The sequence below is a fragment of the Falco peregrinus genome, chromosome 4, assembly GCF_023634155.1.
Source record: "Falco peregrinus isolate bFalPer1 chromosome 4, bFalPer1.pri, whole genome shotgun sequence".
In the NCBI taxonomy this organism is placed as follows: domain Eukaryota; kingdom Metazoa; phylum Chordata; class Aves; order Falconiformes; family Falconidae; genus Falco; species Falco peregrinus.
In genome coordinates this window covers 64,123,947-64,140,716 of record NC_073724.1, presented here as the reverse complement: position 1 = coordinate 64,140,716, position 16,770 = coordinate 64,123,947, and the positions used below count along the sequence as shown (strand labels likewise).

Below are 16,770 nucleotides of genomic sequence, written 5' to 3'. Positions count from 1 at the left end.
TGACACAATGAGTCTTGCATTGCTTTCTGCATGGTGATCCAGCTTCAAAAGGCCAAACAAGACCAAATGCTCCTAAGAGAAGTGGGTAAGAGCCCCTGGGACAGAAGGCATGAATCTTTCTGCTTTCTAGGAGATGGCACAGTCCAAGACAGCTGTTAGCCCTGACACTGGCTTTGGCTGTATCTGACACACACAAGGCATGTCTGTCTAAAAGGCAGAGCAGTGCCAGGCCAGCTGTACATCTTCAGCCGATAAAAGCACTGAAAGAAAGCAAGTGCGGGAACAACCTAGGACTGTACCGCCACCGCCTCAAGAATAGCTGCACAGCTCACTGTTACCATTCCCTTGCTGAAGCTTCTGCTTCTTAGGTAGAAAGCTACACACACTTGTGCCCTTCAGGGTTTCTAAGATAGCCATCCTGGTTTGTGTACTGTATGTAAAGGCAGCTATAAATCTGAATCCATAAAACAAGCCTCTTGGCTTTGTCTATTTTTCTTCTCAAACACTGTCTTCAGATCACAGATATAAGACATTTTAATCCCAAGTAGTTCTGAAATCATTGCTATTTATTACAGATTTTTAGAATATAAATTACATTTTATTTATAGACATATGCTTTATTTGTTCTATTGATAGCAAACTGGTAAGATAAATCACTTTGATACAGAATAACTGAAAATCTATACTCTCACACAGTTTTCCTTCAAGCTGTCAATGTTGCAACTTTAGGCAAGTTATATTGCTATTTTTCTAGACATACAGGAAACAATCTTGCACACGCATTTGCTCACAGACTGTTTTCAGCGCATGTGATCTCACCAGAGCTTCACAGGTCAATCGTTACACATACACGCATACAGGTATAATCCAGAGCAATGCCATAGGTTTATCAAAAAGAACAATGTAAGCTAATACATGTTTCTTGGAAAGATAGTTAAGTGATTATGTCATGGTACCTCAGACAAAGGTTACATCTGCAGCAACTCTGCCCACAACACAGAAATAATCAGAGCTGGGATCCGAGAAGAGCTGTCTAAGTAAACACTAAATTTGTGCATGTGGTTAACACTGTGGAGTTTTTACAGATCATAAAAGTATAAGATTACTTAGGGAATTTATTCCTGCTAAGAGACAATAATTAAGGCTAACAGTATTTTAATTAATTGATAACTAATTGGATAATTAATTAATCTTAAGGCTGTCTGCTCCACTGTCACTGAAAATATTTCCTAACACTTTTCCCTAAACACACTCCCAAAGCATCACTACTACCTAAAGTAAAAATCCAGCTGATAATGTAGGTGGGCTGACCGGGCCTCATGGGCCAGCACAGAGAAATGGAGAGGGGTGGGGGGGAATGTCAAAGAAATAATCTATCCCATATATAATCTCAAAAATTAGTCCAACAGGTTCATTTTTTACTTGTCTGATGTGAAACCAAATTACCTGATTTGGCAAGGTCATGAAAGACAAATTAGCCTAAAGGCAGTATCACCTCCTCCTTCCTTCTAGTATCATACCTATCAGGTCACATGTCTGCTGCACCACTCTGCAGACCACACTTACAATCAGGTTACATCAACATTGATGGTCAACCACAAAACCCAATAAAAATTAAAACATATTTGATGAACCTAAAACTGAAAGGTCAATTGTGGACCATTTTTTGCCTGTCATAAAATTTACAGCACAATGTTCTTCTATCAAAAGAATAACTATAATTAACAAGATTCAAAACTGAAATTGATCATGTCAATGAATACACATTTCCTATATTCATAACATGATTGTGATAACAATAAACCTCTGCTAAAGGCTGCTGAATTATAGATCTTAGTTGAGTTTCCACCTAAAGCAACAACTTAATGGGACTTACAGATAAGAATATGACTACAATTTGACAAATTAAAGAGATTGAATAATTGTTTTGATATACAGAAATTAGGGAAAAAAACAACCTTCCCTGGGTTAGTAAATTCATTGTGTACAAAATCAAAGATACTTGATGCCACCCATTAACGTAGTAAACTGTCATTAGGCATACTTAATTAAAAGCTATAGTAACTACTAGCACTAAAAGAACAGATTAGATGAGCAGATGGATCCAGATATAATTTGACCTAAATTCCTTGATATTTTGACAAGGTACACAAAGGTAAATATAAACAAGAATAGAAGGGAGAGGAAAAAATAGCCTGCCAGTATATCTCATTAAGAAGCCTCATATAGAAAGATGAAAAAACACAACTTTTCTCTCTCTGCTCACCTGTTTGCTTCTCTAGGATGTTTTGTTTCTGTTAAGCAGGTTTCCTGAAGATTCACATAACTACATGAATAACCACATTACTGAGAAATTTATTATGTCTGGAACCACCATCAGGAAATAAGGCCCACTGCCTTAGGGCAGTTTAATCAAAGGAAAGAAATCATTAACCTAAAATATAATGTCAATTTCTTAAATGTTGATTTTCTTTTATGCTCATTCTCTCTTAAATTTGACTCCTGTTAGAGAAAACAGTTAAGAGAGCAGGTTTCTACTGCAGAGCTGGCAGAAGGCAAAGATTCTTCCTTCTGACCCCTTTGTATCACCTTCCCCAAACACACTCTTCCCAACCAGATAAAGTTCCTAAGTGTATAACTTTGTATTGCTTTTCATGTTTGAAACGAGCTTCAGAAAGCTTTGCTAAGATTTGGCTGGATTCATATCCTCAAAGTTTTCATAGTCAGTATATTTGAACTACATCACAGCAAGCACTGCAGCCTTGCAGCAGGTTAGTGGTTTGATGTGTGAAACGTGTATGTGTATGGTAAGTGTCCTGCTGGGATTTATTCCCTATGCAATTTTCAGCCAAGGCAAAATTAAGCCTGGGCCCCCACTCCATAAATTGCATCGAAACATTTCTCTCATTCATATAGTTTCTCAGTTATTTATATGTTTTCCTAATATAGCGCAGGCTCAGTCCTGCACAATCCCATCTAAATTTAATTTATTCTCCTGTGCCCACATCCCAACGTAATACTTACCAAACAGTACCTCCACATCTCACAGGCAACACAAGACAAAGCAGCACTCAGCGCTGCGCTAAGTGATGTAGTTTTAAAGCACTGCTTCAAAGTATACGTTGCCACACTCCATACATGTGCTGTACTCCGTCCCCTTTCAGTGAAAATACTACGCAACACTGAGCTCAGATTCTCACTTATTCTACAGAAAAATCTAAGTTTTGATGGTTTCACTAAAATATAGCCCCAAAGAAAATCAATAGGAATTGATATACACTCTTGAACATACTTAAACGTTGACATTAACTCCAAGATTAATTTTCCACCTAGTAATCTCTAGTAATCTTTTCCCTTCACTTTTCTAACCTCTGTAGGCTTGTTGCATCCTCCTTAGAGTTATTCCTTTGCCCACAATAAATTTAGGCTTAAGTTGTTCTTCAAATCACAATCTTCCTTGAGCACCTGTGCAGGCATGCAGTCAGGAGAATAAGGGAACCTAATGCCTATATCCTCCTTCTCCTCCTCCCTATAAATCCAAGACCATCACACCCCAGCCGACAATCATGGCAAGTAATATTTTTGTTCTTCATCCTTTATCTGATCACCTGTTTCCAACTGCTATTGCTTAAAACTCTTCTTCAGTTGCTCCCAATTTTTCCACCCACATATTCTGATAGAAGGTCATATCTGATCACGTCCTATTGTGAGATTAGATTCAATTTCAATAATAAAAAAATCGAATCCAGTAATTTTCTCCTCAGTTTGTTACTATGGATGCTTATGTTACTAATCTCCTTCTCTAGCCTACTAATATTTCTCTTCCTTTTCCACAAGCTTTTCACAAAACCTATGAAGGATACCCATTTTTCCCCAGACTGAAACACTGACAAGAACCTGTTGTCCCGCTGCAGAACAACTTCTTCTCAGTCCAGGTGAGCCGGGTTGGGTAAATCCGTACAAGAGAGCACAGTTTGGCATTCATTCCACATATTGCCAGGGTACAGCCCTGTAAGCCCTTGAGCACAGGAAAATAAATAAAAAACAGAAGCCAGAAAAATGTCATCACAAAAGAGGGGCAGGAGTTACTCGGGAGGACAAATAGAAGGCTGGATCCTAGCAGCTCGGAGATGGACTGCATGGGGAAGAGCAACTACACTGGATCTTCCAAGCTAAAGTCAGGGAGATCACAAATAAGGGGCCAATATCCCTTCACTGGACACCTGTAAAGATATCGACACAGAACCAGTTACTTTACTGGGCAACTTCTTCCAATTGCACTTCTGGAATTGCAAACCTCTTTTTTGAGCCTGCAAGTTTGCTTTCCTGCGATACCAGTTATTTTGTAACTTCTAGTTTAGGAATTGCAACTACAGATGTTACAACAATGATTAAACAGCCTTGAACGCTTCCCTTCAATTGTGAAGCACACACTAAGTGCTATCAGCATCTGAAATGTTTTATTCCAGCATCCACAGTGAATTGTGGGTCATGCAATTACTTAAAATAACTTTAAAAAGACAAAGCTAAAAAAAAGAATTAGAACAGTTAAAAAATAAAAAACCACCTCCACTAGTTAAGTGGATTACAGCTCCAAGTGGAGTCCTTTATGTACTTTGGCCTATCAACCTACCACCTCCTGCTACACCAAAACAACTAATAATTTCTTCTAATGAAGTTATTAGCTAATGTAATTCTGTCATGGTCTTACTCTCATAACTAACAGGAATCCCTTGTTCATCACTAGGTCTAAACGTCATCCAAAACCACCACAATCACCATTCTTCCAACACAAAACCAAGATGAGACCCTTACTTCTCACTCACTCCTTACAGTCTCACTTCCAATATCATTTTTCTCAGCAATGTTTTGAAGAAAATTGGTTTATTTCTATTTTCCTTCTAGCTTTCTGTATTACTGTATATGTGGACTGTGGGATATTCCCCAATGGGAAATAATCTAACATGTTACCTTTGATTTCTAGAGAAATTCACACATTCTGAGATCCAAGCAACAACAAAACTGTTATTTACAGAACTAGCAGTGGATAGAATACATAGACATAATTATAATCATGTACTGGTTTTAGTGCTAAAATTCAGTATCCATACTGTAGCCTGTTTAATACGCAATTAAACAACACAGACTTGTGTTTAATGTAAAAGAATCCAGAAAGAATGCTATTAATAGCTTCTTAGGAGCCAGAGGGTAGCTTTCACCTCATTTAACTTTAATTTCCTAAAGTTTGGAATCTAGGATGGTCGTTCAGGCTTCAGAAAGAAATGCGAGCTGAATCTCTCGCCACCAGCTATACGTGAAACTCACATTTCAAATGCAAGTCTGTCACCTGAAGTAGTAGATGAAAAAGGGGGGCCGTGGTGAGGTAGAAGCCCTCAACTCCGATCAGTACTGTGTCAGTAGAAACACTAAAACCTTAATTATTCAAAGTCCTGTACACAAACTGGTCTGCCTACCAGAAGACAAAACATATTAAATGACATATTTCATTAGATATGTAGGCAACTCTTAGTCCCCGTGATGCAGAAGGCAGCAGCAGAGGTACAGGTTGATACCCAGGATATGGAGAGATACAAGAGAAAAACTGTGGAAGATTAAGTCCATATCAGCCACAAAAAATATTTTGGAGAAGTCTCTTAGGTTACCATTCCAAAACGCTTTTCAACCTGTCCATGATACTGTTACCAGAAAGCAACAGAAAGCCAACAAGTATTCCTGAGACTTGTGGAAAACAGAAGTAACGGAGTTTTAGACCTGTGATGAGAAATTAACATCTGTGTCTCCTTCCTCACTAACAGGAAAGCTACAACCCTCGCTGCTGTTGGAGAGCCAAGACTCAGCAAAAAGTGCAGTACGGCAGTGAAGATTATACTGGTGCAATCCATGTTCCCTCCGACATCTCAACGACTTACCCTACTAACCCTTTCCTTAAGGCTCACGAACGCACCTTGCTGAAAAAAGCAAGCAGCAAAGGTGGTGAGCACCCTGCGCTGTGCTAACGGGAGCACAACCAGCAGATGGAGGGAAGCGAGGGTTGCCTTTTATTTGACGCTCATTGGACCACACCTACAATCCTGCATCCAGCTTTGGGCCCCACAGTACAAGGAAGATCCTGATAAACTGCAGTGAGTTCAGATGGTTGCAGGGCAGGAGCACCTGCTCTGTCAAAAGCAGCTCAGTAAACTGGGCCGGTTCGACTTGAGAGGAGGTGGCTTTGGGGTGACCTAATAGCAGCCTTCCCATACCTATGAGGAAGTTATCCAGAAAATGCAGCTAGGCTCTTCATAGCGGTGCACGTGGGAGCTGGAGAAATGAGAGGTATAAACCAAAATAGGAGAGGCCTCGACCTGAGTCAAGGAAAAGGGTGTTCATGATGCAAATATTAAAGCAAGCTGCCCAGAGGGGTTGTGTAGGTGTTGCCCCTGAAGGTTTTCAAGACACACCAGATAAAGCCCTCAGCAGCCTGCTCTGCCCACACAGGTGACCCTCTGTTCAATAAGGAGGTTGGACTAGAGACTCCCGAGGTCCCTTCCAGCTTGAGTTCTACTGTGATAAAAGTTGTGGGACCGTATCAGACTAGACAAAATGAGTGGAGGGATAGAAGAAAAATAGACTTGCAAATACTCTGGTATTATTTGATAGGACAATACTGCAATTTAAATATGTGCTAATACAGCCACTCTCACACAACTGAAGCCTAGCACAGGTGGCAAGATCTCCCTCACAGTTACAGCGGCAACACACAGCACTGGCAAAAGGCAACGCTTCAGAGAAGGGATGAGAAAAAACAATTCTATGGCCAAGAACTTCTGTCAGAATGTCAGCAATATGATGTTAACTCTGGCTGTTAGTGAAGAACATGAGCATTTAGTCAAAAACACTGCAGAGAGGTGGTTATGTGGGAAATTCCAAAGAAAAAAAAAGGTCTCTTGTAATACAGAGAAATCAGGAGTTAAAGTGATATTCATTATGTTTTCTCAAGATGTTAAGAGCAAATAGCTGACACACCTGAAGAAATCACAACGGCCGAAAATCTTAATGTAAAGGGCATTCTTGAAAAACACTAATGGTAAATCAATAGAGTGTTATATTATCCTGGTATAGTCTGTCCTTCTTTAGCATTAATTGGTTTTTGGAAGTGAGGAAAAGAACTGTATCTGACATGGTCTGTAAAATGTAATTAAACTTTTGGAGTGAAAAAGAGCAGAAAATTCTAAACAGCTACAGATTTTGATTTAAGAACAGTGATTTACTACTGCTTGAACAGTTCCATTTTTGAAGAAAAGAGGTGTTAAGCATACACTTTAGAGAGACAGTGAAAAAGGTATTAATTTGCAAACTCAATGACATGACTACATCCACACTTTTCCCCTGTCTCGTATTAAATTATCTATGTAGTACTCGGCCTCTGTCAGAAAGCAGCAAAAAAATATCTTTAAAGACGGGGAAAAAAAAGATAACATCAGTTCATATAAAAATGCATCTTATCATGGCATGTGTTCTCTGCTTAAACAGTTCATGACCCTTAAAATGTCATGCAAGTTTCACATTCAGTTCTACTTTAATCAACAGAGCTATGAAAATTATTTGGCCAGGTTCAAGTTCAAAGAGCCTATGCTTTTAAAGCATGAGAAGCATACTGCAAGACTTAACAGGAATAGAGTATTTTTTGCTATGAATGTAACTATTAATGCTGCTTATGAGTACACAGAAAAATAATTTGGCTAATCCATCAGAGTATGAGTGTACCAGAGCTCCTAGCAGAAGGCAAATGCCACAGCATACCCCTGGAATTTATTATTTGCTTATTTCACTTCACAATACCTTCGTGACTGCACCTTTGTGCCTGCTGTACCTACATTCACAAATTCAAAACGTATATCAGGCAGTCATGTAACTTCAGTTCCCCAAAGCTCCCCAAGAAAAACAAATGCAACCATACGAACAGAAGCAGAACAGGCAAAAATCGTGGTTCCACCAGCAGTCAGATGAAAGTAATTTTCTAAAGGAAATTTCTTTTGAAGTAGGTAGTTGGGTTACCGTTGGGAGTTATGAAAACATACAGACAGTTGGAGAAGCGTTGGTTGGAAGGGACCTTTGAAGGTCACCTAGCCCTGCCTACCCCTCAGAACAGGGCTAAAGCCAACACTAGACAACACTTTTTCAAGCGAAGAGGCTGTGCTCACTGTAACAGTGGGTGGGAGAGACAGTAGGATGGCCGGTGCCTGGTTTCTGCTCTGTATTCTTTGGAGGCACCTAGCTTTCCACATCAAAATTACCTAAAGGAAAGCATGAACTGACATGATGATCCTTTCTAAAGGATAAAAAGCAGACAGTGCAGTAAATAAAGCATTCAAAGCAATGTTTCGACCCCGAATTGATATGAGAAAATGATCAGCAAAACCCCTCTGATCACACATATAAAGAAGTTGCCGGAAGAAAAAATTTAAGGAGCAGATGACATGACAGATTATCAGCAACATGACACTCTCTTCAGCGACTGAGCAAAGCTTTGCTCAATATTCCAATGGTCTCAAAACAAACTCATAAACAAGCTCAAAGAAACTTGCAAAGCTGATGCAGTACAGCACAGTAATTTGGAAAGTAGGAGCAAACAGGCTGCAAGAACCCAAGCAAAAAGAAGTACGACACATGTATTAAGCAGGTAGTATTTGTCAGCAATATGGTGCGGATTTTAAACATTAGCAACATATGGGAAGGCCACTTTTTTAGACGTGTAACAGCCTTGACAATTCAGGTTTTGAGGCAATAACAGAGACATCTCTTCTGTTTAGCTTTTATTTCCCGATGGCAGCAGAATGCTGTAATACACTTTGGTAACAAGACGTGTTAGTTTCCACATGACTTTGACAGCTACGATGAAACAAGGGCAGCAGATGAGTGCTACCTGAGGATATATACACTTTTAAAACAGAGAATGTGTATATAAGGCTTTTCTCAGGGGGAAGTGAGAAGCAAGATGGAAATATGCCCATTTTTCGTTCTGACATGCGAAATTTAAAGCTTCTCTTAATGGCCTATGTCACGCAATGAACAATTTTAATTACCAAGAAATTGCTTTTCCAGGTTGACTGCTTGCTTAAACTAGAGAGTATATAAAACAAGTCCATTCTCCGCTATTCTACATGAAACAAGGTGGTCGTGGTGATATTTATATTTGTGCCTCTGTACATTAAGCTCTACATAAGTTGCCACCTCGGTATTTTTAAAGCATGGCAAAAATTACAGAGGTAGCAAATTAAAAAGCCCTGAAGCAAAAAATGAGGAAATTAATTGTCTGGAGTTAACAGATAAACAAACCTTATGTCAAAAGCAAAAGGTTTACATAAGTCTAAAATGGAAGGGGACACTGAAAAAGCAAGAAATGAAAATACAGTGGAACTAAACCCTTAGGAGGATAAAAAAAAAAAAAAAAAAAAAAAGATAAAAAACCCCCTATGCAGTCCAAGCAACGCAGGCAAAGAAAAATGCTCTGAGGCATTATCTTGGAAGCATTAACTGCCCACGCTTCTCTCCGTCCGTGATACCCGGAGCGTTTGCTTTCTGTCCTCTGGTTACTTGTTTCTCCAGCCCACACCAACCCTTGCAAGGTAAAGCCCTGACGATAAAAAGAGCGGCGAACACTCGTGTCCCAACACGCCAAGCACACCTGAGCACCGCGCCAGGGTCCCCCGCCTCGCCCCGCCAGTACGGCCCCGGGCGCGGAGGTAGGGACGGCGGCCCCGGGACACGTCCTGTTACCGAGGCCGGCGCCTGGCCGCAACCGAGCAGCCCCGGACACGCCGCCGGAACCCGGGCCCCCGCGGCGGGCAGGACCGCGCAGGGCCCAGCGGGGCAGCCCGCAGCCGGCGGCGGAGGGCGCCGAGCCGCTCGCAGCTCTCACAGGGCCAGCGCTGCGCGGCGCCCTCCGCCGCTGCCGGCAGGCCCCCTCCTCCCGCCGCAGAGCCGGCAGGGCTCATTCGCCGCCGCTGGCAGCGGCCGGGCAGCGCCTGGGCCCAGCGGCCGCCGCGGGGACGCGCCGCCGCCCGCGGCCCCCCGACCACCAGGAGGCTCCGCGGCGGCGCTACCGGAAGCGGGGGGGGGGGGGAACGGGCCGGGAGACGCGCACGGAGGCGGACCGGCCGCTCGAACCGCGCGGGGCCACCGCGTCACGTGGCGGCGAGGGGAGGGGCGGGGCCGGCCCGCTCCGCTCCGCTCTGCCCCGCCCCGCCCTAGCCCGCGTGCCCCGCGGCCGGTCGCGACACTCACTCGCCAGCGCTGCCGGGTGTCTCGGTGCCTCCGCGCCCCCGCTCCCGCCAGCAGCCGCCTCCTTCTGCCTGTCCTGGGGCGCCTCTCTGGGGAGTAGGCGGCGGGGCGGGGCCGGCGCGGGGCGGGGCCTGCCCGCCCTCCCTCCCTCCCCCGTGGGCCGGGGCCGGCGGGGGTGAGCCGGGGTTGTTGGCCCGAGCTGTCCCGGGTGCGAGAGGGCGGCAGCGCCGTGCGGCGGGGCGGCGGCTGGGCGCGGAGCTGGGCGGCCCGCGGCAGCAGCGGCTGCAGGCGGTGCGGCGGCCGCGCTGCCCGGGAAGGGCCGCCCCCAGAACACCGGCAGCGGCAGCAAAAGGCACAGCCGCAGCGCGGGGCCTGCGGTCGGGGCCTGCGGTCGGGGCCGTGCCGGGCGCCCAGCAAGCAGCGCAGCCTCGGGCCGCACAACCTGGCGGTTCGCGTGCTGTTACAAACCATCGTGTATAAACGCCACCGGCCGCTCTGCGGAGGGGTTTCGGCTGTAGGCCGAGGCGGGTGCCGAGGGTTTACAGCCGGCAGCGTGCCAAGCGGCCGCCTCTTTCCCCCTTCTCAGGCAGGTTCCCACTTCCCAGCGGAGGTGCTGCTTTTAGCAAAGCGCTGGGACTCCGCGCAGCGGGATCGCTGTAAGGAAATGGATACACCGGTAGGAGGAACCGGAGTCAAGACACCCTTGTGCTCTGCTTGGTGCCTCGACGCCAGCCCCTCCGTCACGAGTCGGTCCGCTGAAAGCCGGGCTGTGCTCATGTTACAGACTATTCCCTTTCCTACACAATTAGCGTTCAATAATTCTCCTGTAAAGCAGGGTTAAGATAGCTCAGTTTGAGGCAGCATCTCCTGCTTTTCTTCTTTCTTCCGTATTTTGTTTTAGAGGTTGAATTAATCAGGTATTCCATCACTTTGGGTTTTTTTTAGACATACGGATTCCACATCAATACACTCGTGCAGAATCAAGATTTTGAACTGTTACTCTAAGGGTAAGAATGTCCTCCTGTATATCACAGTACCAGGCTACCACACCCATTGGATTTTCTTCCTAGTTTCCAGCAGACCCCCAAAATAAAAACATACTACAAAAATAAGCATTATCACAATTAAAATCTATGCAAAACAATAGCAAAATGCAGATTTATTACATCGCTCCATTACAAATGTATTTACTTCTTGCTCAGCTGAAATGAATTGGAACGTACCCATGGCAATCTAAATGATTAACACTACATTAAAAAAGTTCAACAGCAATCGCAAACTACCAATTTCAATATCTGCAGGGATTTTCTAACAAAAATACTTAATTTTAAAAGCCCTGAACCACTTGACATGTACCTGACATACACTGAACACCCATGCCACAATGCACATGGCTCTTCTTTGGAGCTGCAATATACGGTCCTTTTTCCTTATAGCACAGGGTCCAAGTTTCTGTGTTTCTATTACACCTATGTACAACCACTTCACATTATGATGGAGCCCAGGACACTGCCTAAAGTGCCCAGTGGTACCTGCTGCTTATGGTGGTGCATGACACAAGTTTTGGCGTTTATGTTGCAGAAATTCAACCACGTGATCTCCCTTTTATTTCTAGCAAATTTTAGTCTTTTTGAGTTAATCATACCCTCATAAACACATTTGGTAGAGTCGTATCAAGAGCTGTGGAAGTAAGCATTGTTCAGTGAAAGGGCCAAGTCAAGAATCATGTGGGAATCTACATGTAATGATAGGTTTGTAAATGTACCTATGCTCACATGGAATGTGGAACAAGCAGGAACCAGCAAATAAATATTAAGATATTTAAACTAAAAAATCTCACTGTATAAAATGGGATACGCTATCACATTTAACGTTATAACAGCTACAGCTTTAAATAGCGACTTTAAGAAAAAAAAATCTCACCTTTGCAAATTTACAGTTGCTTTGGATTGCTTTTAAAATAAAGTGGAGGACACGAGAAGTCAATTCAATAAAAAGCTGTTACTATTTATTGCCATCCTAGACAAGCTAACAATGAATTGAACTGGACCTGAATTTTCTGTTTCCATAGGTAGATTTCACATTTGGATACTTTATCAGTCACATAAATTTAACTGTCTGCAGAAACCAAAGCTCTCTTAATTTGTCTCATCCCATTCCCTCATCCAGCTACTATAACTCTGTGACTCTCAAGGCAAGTTCCTGCCAATTTGCTTCAATGCTAGTCTTTTAATATTCTCGGTGCAAATAATGTACGAGAATGCTGGAGGTGTATGGGACCAGATTACTTAAGCTGAAAGCAGTAGTGAGATTTTCTTCATATATATGAGCTGATCATCTTAGTTATCCTTTGAAGTTAATTAAAAGGAGTACCTGCTTCAAGTATATGATACCTTACATCCTAAAGATGCTTTCTTTAGTACATGAGTCATGTTTCAGATTACCTGTTTTCTTCCCTAGTGACTATACAAAGAAACTAGGATGCATAGCTCAGATGCAGGTATCTCAAATATGAAGGAAACAAGTTCGCAGTGAATAGGCCCAATATTTTTAACAAACTATTCAAAAGTACTAAAGATTTTTATTTCTGAGTGTCCATAAACAAACGCACAACCCATATCTTCAAAGTTTAAATCCCAAGTATGAAATTAAATAACAGAAAACTTAATGTACATGGTACTGGTCTAAACACAAGAGAAACACACAATTAGGGAACTCCGCTGGAAGTTTTTTGGTGAAGAAAGATTGCCATCCATAGAAGTCATTGTGAATATTTTTCAGACTCCATTCTGTGCACTGCATCATTCTGTATTTCACTCCTCAGAACTGTATTTGAACAAGCAATCTTTGAAGAAAAAAAAAAAAAAAAAGGTATCCAGGTTTCCTCAGTTTCACTAGAGAATCAAGCAGGCCAGCTGGTAAGAAGGAAACTTTAATCTTCTGTAATTATGGTGGAATAATGGTGGAAAGGTAAAGTGGGGAAAAAATGGTGGAAAAACAGACAATGTAACAACAGCTACATACAAACCCACTTTTTTTTCACCTTTGTCTCTTCCAGGTTGTGTGTTCTGTACTATTCCAGGAGTCAGTTATGAGGTATGAAAAAGCAAACAGCATGTTAACATTATAACAATTTTAATAAAACACACTGTACTATTTGCACTCTCAAAATGTTTCTGAAAATAAAGTAAAAAAAAATATTTAGCATTCTTGAAAGCCTCAAGGATTTTTTTATTAAATATCAGTTTTGTTTTTTGCTTCTTTTGAACCTAATTCTGCCTCAACATTACACTCAGACCTAAGTGTATCCTTGTTATAACCATCACATAAGTAATCACATTGAATTTCTATAGCACTGAAAATGATACAAAACAAACCCTCAGAAAAATACATACAGGTAGCCAGACAACTAATCAAGAATAAATCATGTTGTCTGTTTTGAAGAGTAAACACCATTTTTAAATACCAACAAAACATCCAATTTGTTGGCATATCTCTTCCATCTAAGACTCTTGAGTAGAAAGACAAACTGACTTCCACACAGAAATTCCTACAACAACTTTGGTTTACAATGACCTAGAGAGAATTCATACCCCATATGTAATATTGATCTACTGGGTTTTTGTAAAGCTAATATGGCAAGCAACAGGGAAAACTATACATGTGAACTTTATGATGAAAATAATAATTTAAACTCAGTATGTCATATTCCAAATATACAGAAAAGACCTGATTATATTAGACACATTTATATTCTGCTATAAATTAGCTCATCCAGCCAGATTCCAACTCTTAACACCTCACAACTGAAGTAGCTAAGTGTTCTCTATATCTGATGAATACTAGGCTATGTATGGAAAGCTGCAAAAATCTGCTCTTTGTACTGAAGGGTGTATCTATTTCAGCAAGTTTCAGGTAGCAAAGTTGCTACAGACTAAACTATGCTGGTTATTAGAAGATGACTAGCCATACTGGTGCAGCGTTCTGCTGGATCAGCACAGATACTTATCAAAGAGCATGTTTATATCCCGCAAATATATTCAGAGACTAAGTTCTGAAAAAACAGAAGAAATGGAAACAACTGCATCAACCTAGTACTCTATATGAATTAATGAGTCCTGGTGAAAAACAGGCTATACTTGCAGGAGAGGAGCACTGCAACAGCACAAATACCTGTCTCTGGTACATCAACTAAAATCAGTACGGCAACATACAATGTAATGTAGGCATATTAATTCATTCAAAGACAAACCTGTGGACAGCACCACACTACCACACTCTTAATAGCTATATTTACAGTTAGTTTGACAAGAATATTACATTAAAGTAGCCGCACTACTTGTAGTACCCAAACTAGCTTTGTCAGAGGATGCTTTGGTAGCTTTGCAGTATTGCAGCGTGCTCTGTAGATACACTTGGTTCTTGAAACAACTGTCATTTCCACGCAAATTTATAATGTAAAAGTATCCTATTGTAGGTTCAAAACATAGGATATATGTAGAATGGTTACATGATGGTCAGATGGCAAGGTCATGCAACATCCTGTCCTATGGCAGGCATTCCCCCAACACTTTAAATGGTTCCACACTGATATGAGTTGTATATGCAGAACATTACACAATCTCCTATACAATAATCATTGGACAAATTAGGAAAGCTACAAATACTGCACTGATCAATTTCTTCCTGAAGGACATGGCTGGAAAGAATAAAGGCATATGAAAAGAAAGGTAAACATCTAACAGCAATCTTCCAACCTTAAAAAAACCCCAAACAAAACCCACCACAAATAAATAGACATATGACTAGCTCCTGAAGAAAGAATGTAAATACTAGCACAAGACAAACAGCTCTGGACAACCAGAGTTTAAACATGTATTAAAGCATAGCACATTTTCAAAAGTAACATTGTATCAACGTATACCCACTCTGATCATCCCATATCAACCTAATCAGTTTATGCATTAACAGCTATGCTTATTTAACTGCCGCTTCAGCAAACACATGAGCCAGGGGAGACAAAGGTGAAGCTGAGTTCCTTCCAGTTAATACATCAACAGCCAAGGTCAGGTCCTCTGCCCAGTTAACTTTTTCACAGAAATTCTCTCCTTATTCACCAGCAATATAGAGGCTGAAAGGTATCATGTCCTTAAACCAGAAAGCACTGAAATGCCTGAGAACACAGGAATTAGCTGCTGTAGCTGCTACACTGTACTCAGACCACCGACCTGCAGGAGCTAAAGCAATTCTGAACTGGTGCCCAAGCTGTTTGCGCTAAATGAGGCTGCCTGCAAGAACAGAAACTCTAGCTGACTCCACTGCCGCGTCACACTTCTTTTCCCTTTGTTGCTTGTCATCTTAACCTGAGAGTATTTTCTTTGCTCAAGCATACCTCAGCAGTACACGGGCTGACAAATATTTACGGTCAAATCTTTGTCCTCATTCACTCCTGTACTTCACAGGGTAGAGCCAGAAGCAAGAACAAGGGCATAACTCAAAAGCTGGAGAGAATCCACCCTTCCACTGGCTCTGCAGGACCGGCAATAGAAGGCAGTAATAAAACTGAAATGGACAGATATTCTTCATACTTGAAAAGATCAGGATTTAAACAGGAAATTACACTTTTTAAAGAATCACTTTCAGAAATAAAACTGCCTTCTGATATTCATCCTGCTACTAAAAAGTCAAATTAAGATATCAAATTACAAGTGAAATCTATGAAATTCCATCTGCATTGCTTTCATATACCTATAAAAATGTTCTAAGGGGCTTTAAAAGCAGTTCAAGAATAAAATAACATGATCCCTCCGCTGAAATGTTAGGATCTGGAGGAGGGCATAATTGGGCATTCAAGTGTATGGTGCTGGTGGTGTTATTGTTTTTGAGAAATAATGACTGAATCCTTCACATGGTCAAAAGTACCCATGTAACATTAATCATAAACAGCATGCACGGACAACCTGAAAAGAAACATCAGGCACCGCTTTTCTTTTGCAATTGCTCCAGTTTTCTTCTTAACAGGTTGTAGTTTTCCTTGGTCCCGGGTGCCATAGGATCAAGCTTCAGAGAGACTTCATAGTGCTTCTTTGCCAAGTCAAGATTCCCCCAGCGATGATAAAGCACAGCTGGAACATCAGTGAGGAAATACATTAGCAACATCATTGAATAAAGTGCAATCTTGCCAATCACTTGGAAAACAACATTAAAGCATTTGTTTCCAGTGAGGGTCTCTGGCTGGCTAGTGACACAGTAGCTGCTTGTTCTGTTGCCAAATGCAGGAGCAAAGCCTGGGAGCAGAACTGGCATGGGAATGATGAAGGAATGAATTACATTGCAGCCATAAATGGCAGCTCTTATCTGGTGAGCTCATTGTGGGTTACAAGCATAGCATAAATGAACCAATTTGCAGACACTGAAGTGCGGCTACCTCTGGGCTGGATTGTGCAGCCCTCTTGATCTGTCATATCGTGTGACAGCTTTTCTGGT

General features: G+C 41.9%; 2 protein-coding genes across 4 annotated transcripts in view; both read right to left on the bottom strand.

Moving 5' to 3' along the window:
• GGACT (gamma-glutamylamine cyclotransferase) overlaps positions 1 to 10,389 on the bottom strand; it is a 31,974-nt gene extending 21,585 nt beyond the window's left edge. The window contains exon 1 of the mRNA XM_055802743.1: positions 10,288 to 10,389. The gene's annotated coding sequence lies outside the window, so the exon portion shown is untranslated. The remainder of the gene's footprint in view (positions 1 to 10,287) is intronic.
• A 2,456-nt stretch (positions 10,390 to 12,845) lies between these two features.
• Positions 12,846 to 16,770, bottom strand: part of TMTC4 (transmembrane O-mannosyltransferase targeting cadherins 4) — a 59,136-nt gene continuing 55,211 nt past the window's right edge. For all 3 annotated transcript variants that reach the window (XM_055802741.1, XM_027784758.2, XM_027784768.2), the window contains one exon: positions 12,846 to 16,409. In XM_055802741.1, coding sequence (XP_055658716.1) covers positions 16,258 to 16,409 — 152 coding nt within the window. In that variant the 3' untranslated portion in view covers positions 12,846 to 16,257. The remainder of the gene's footprint in view (positions 16,410 to 16,770) is intronic.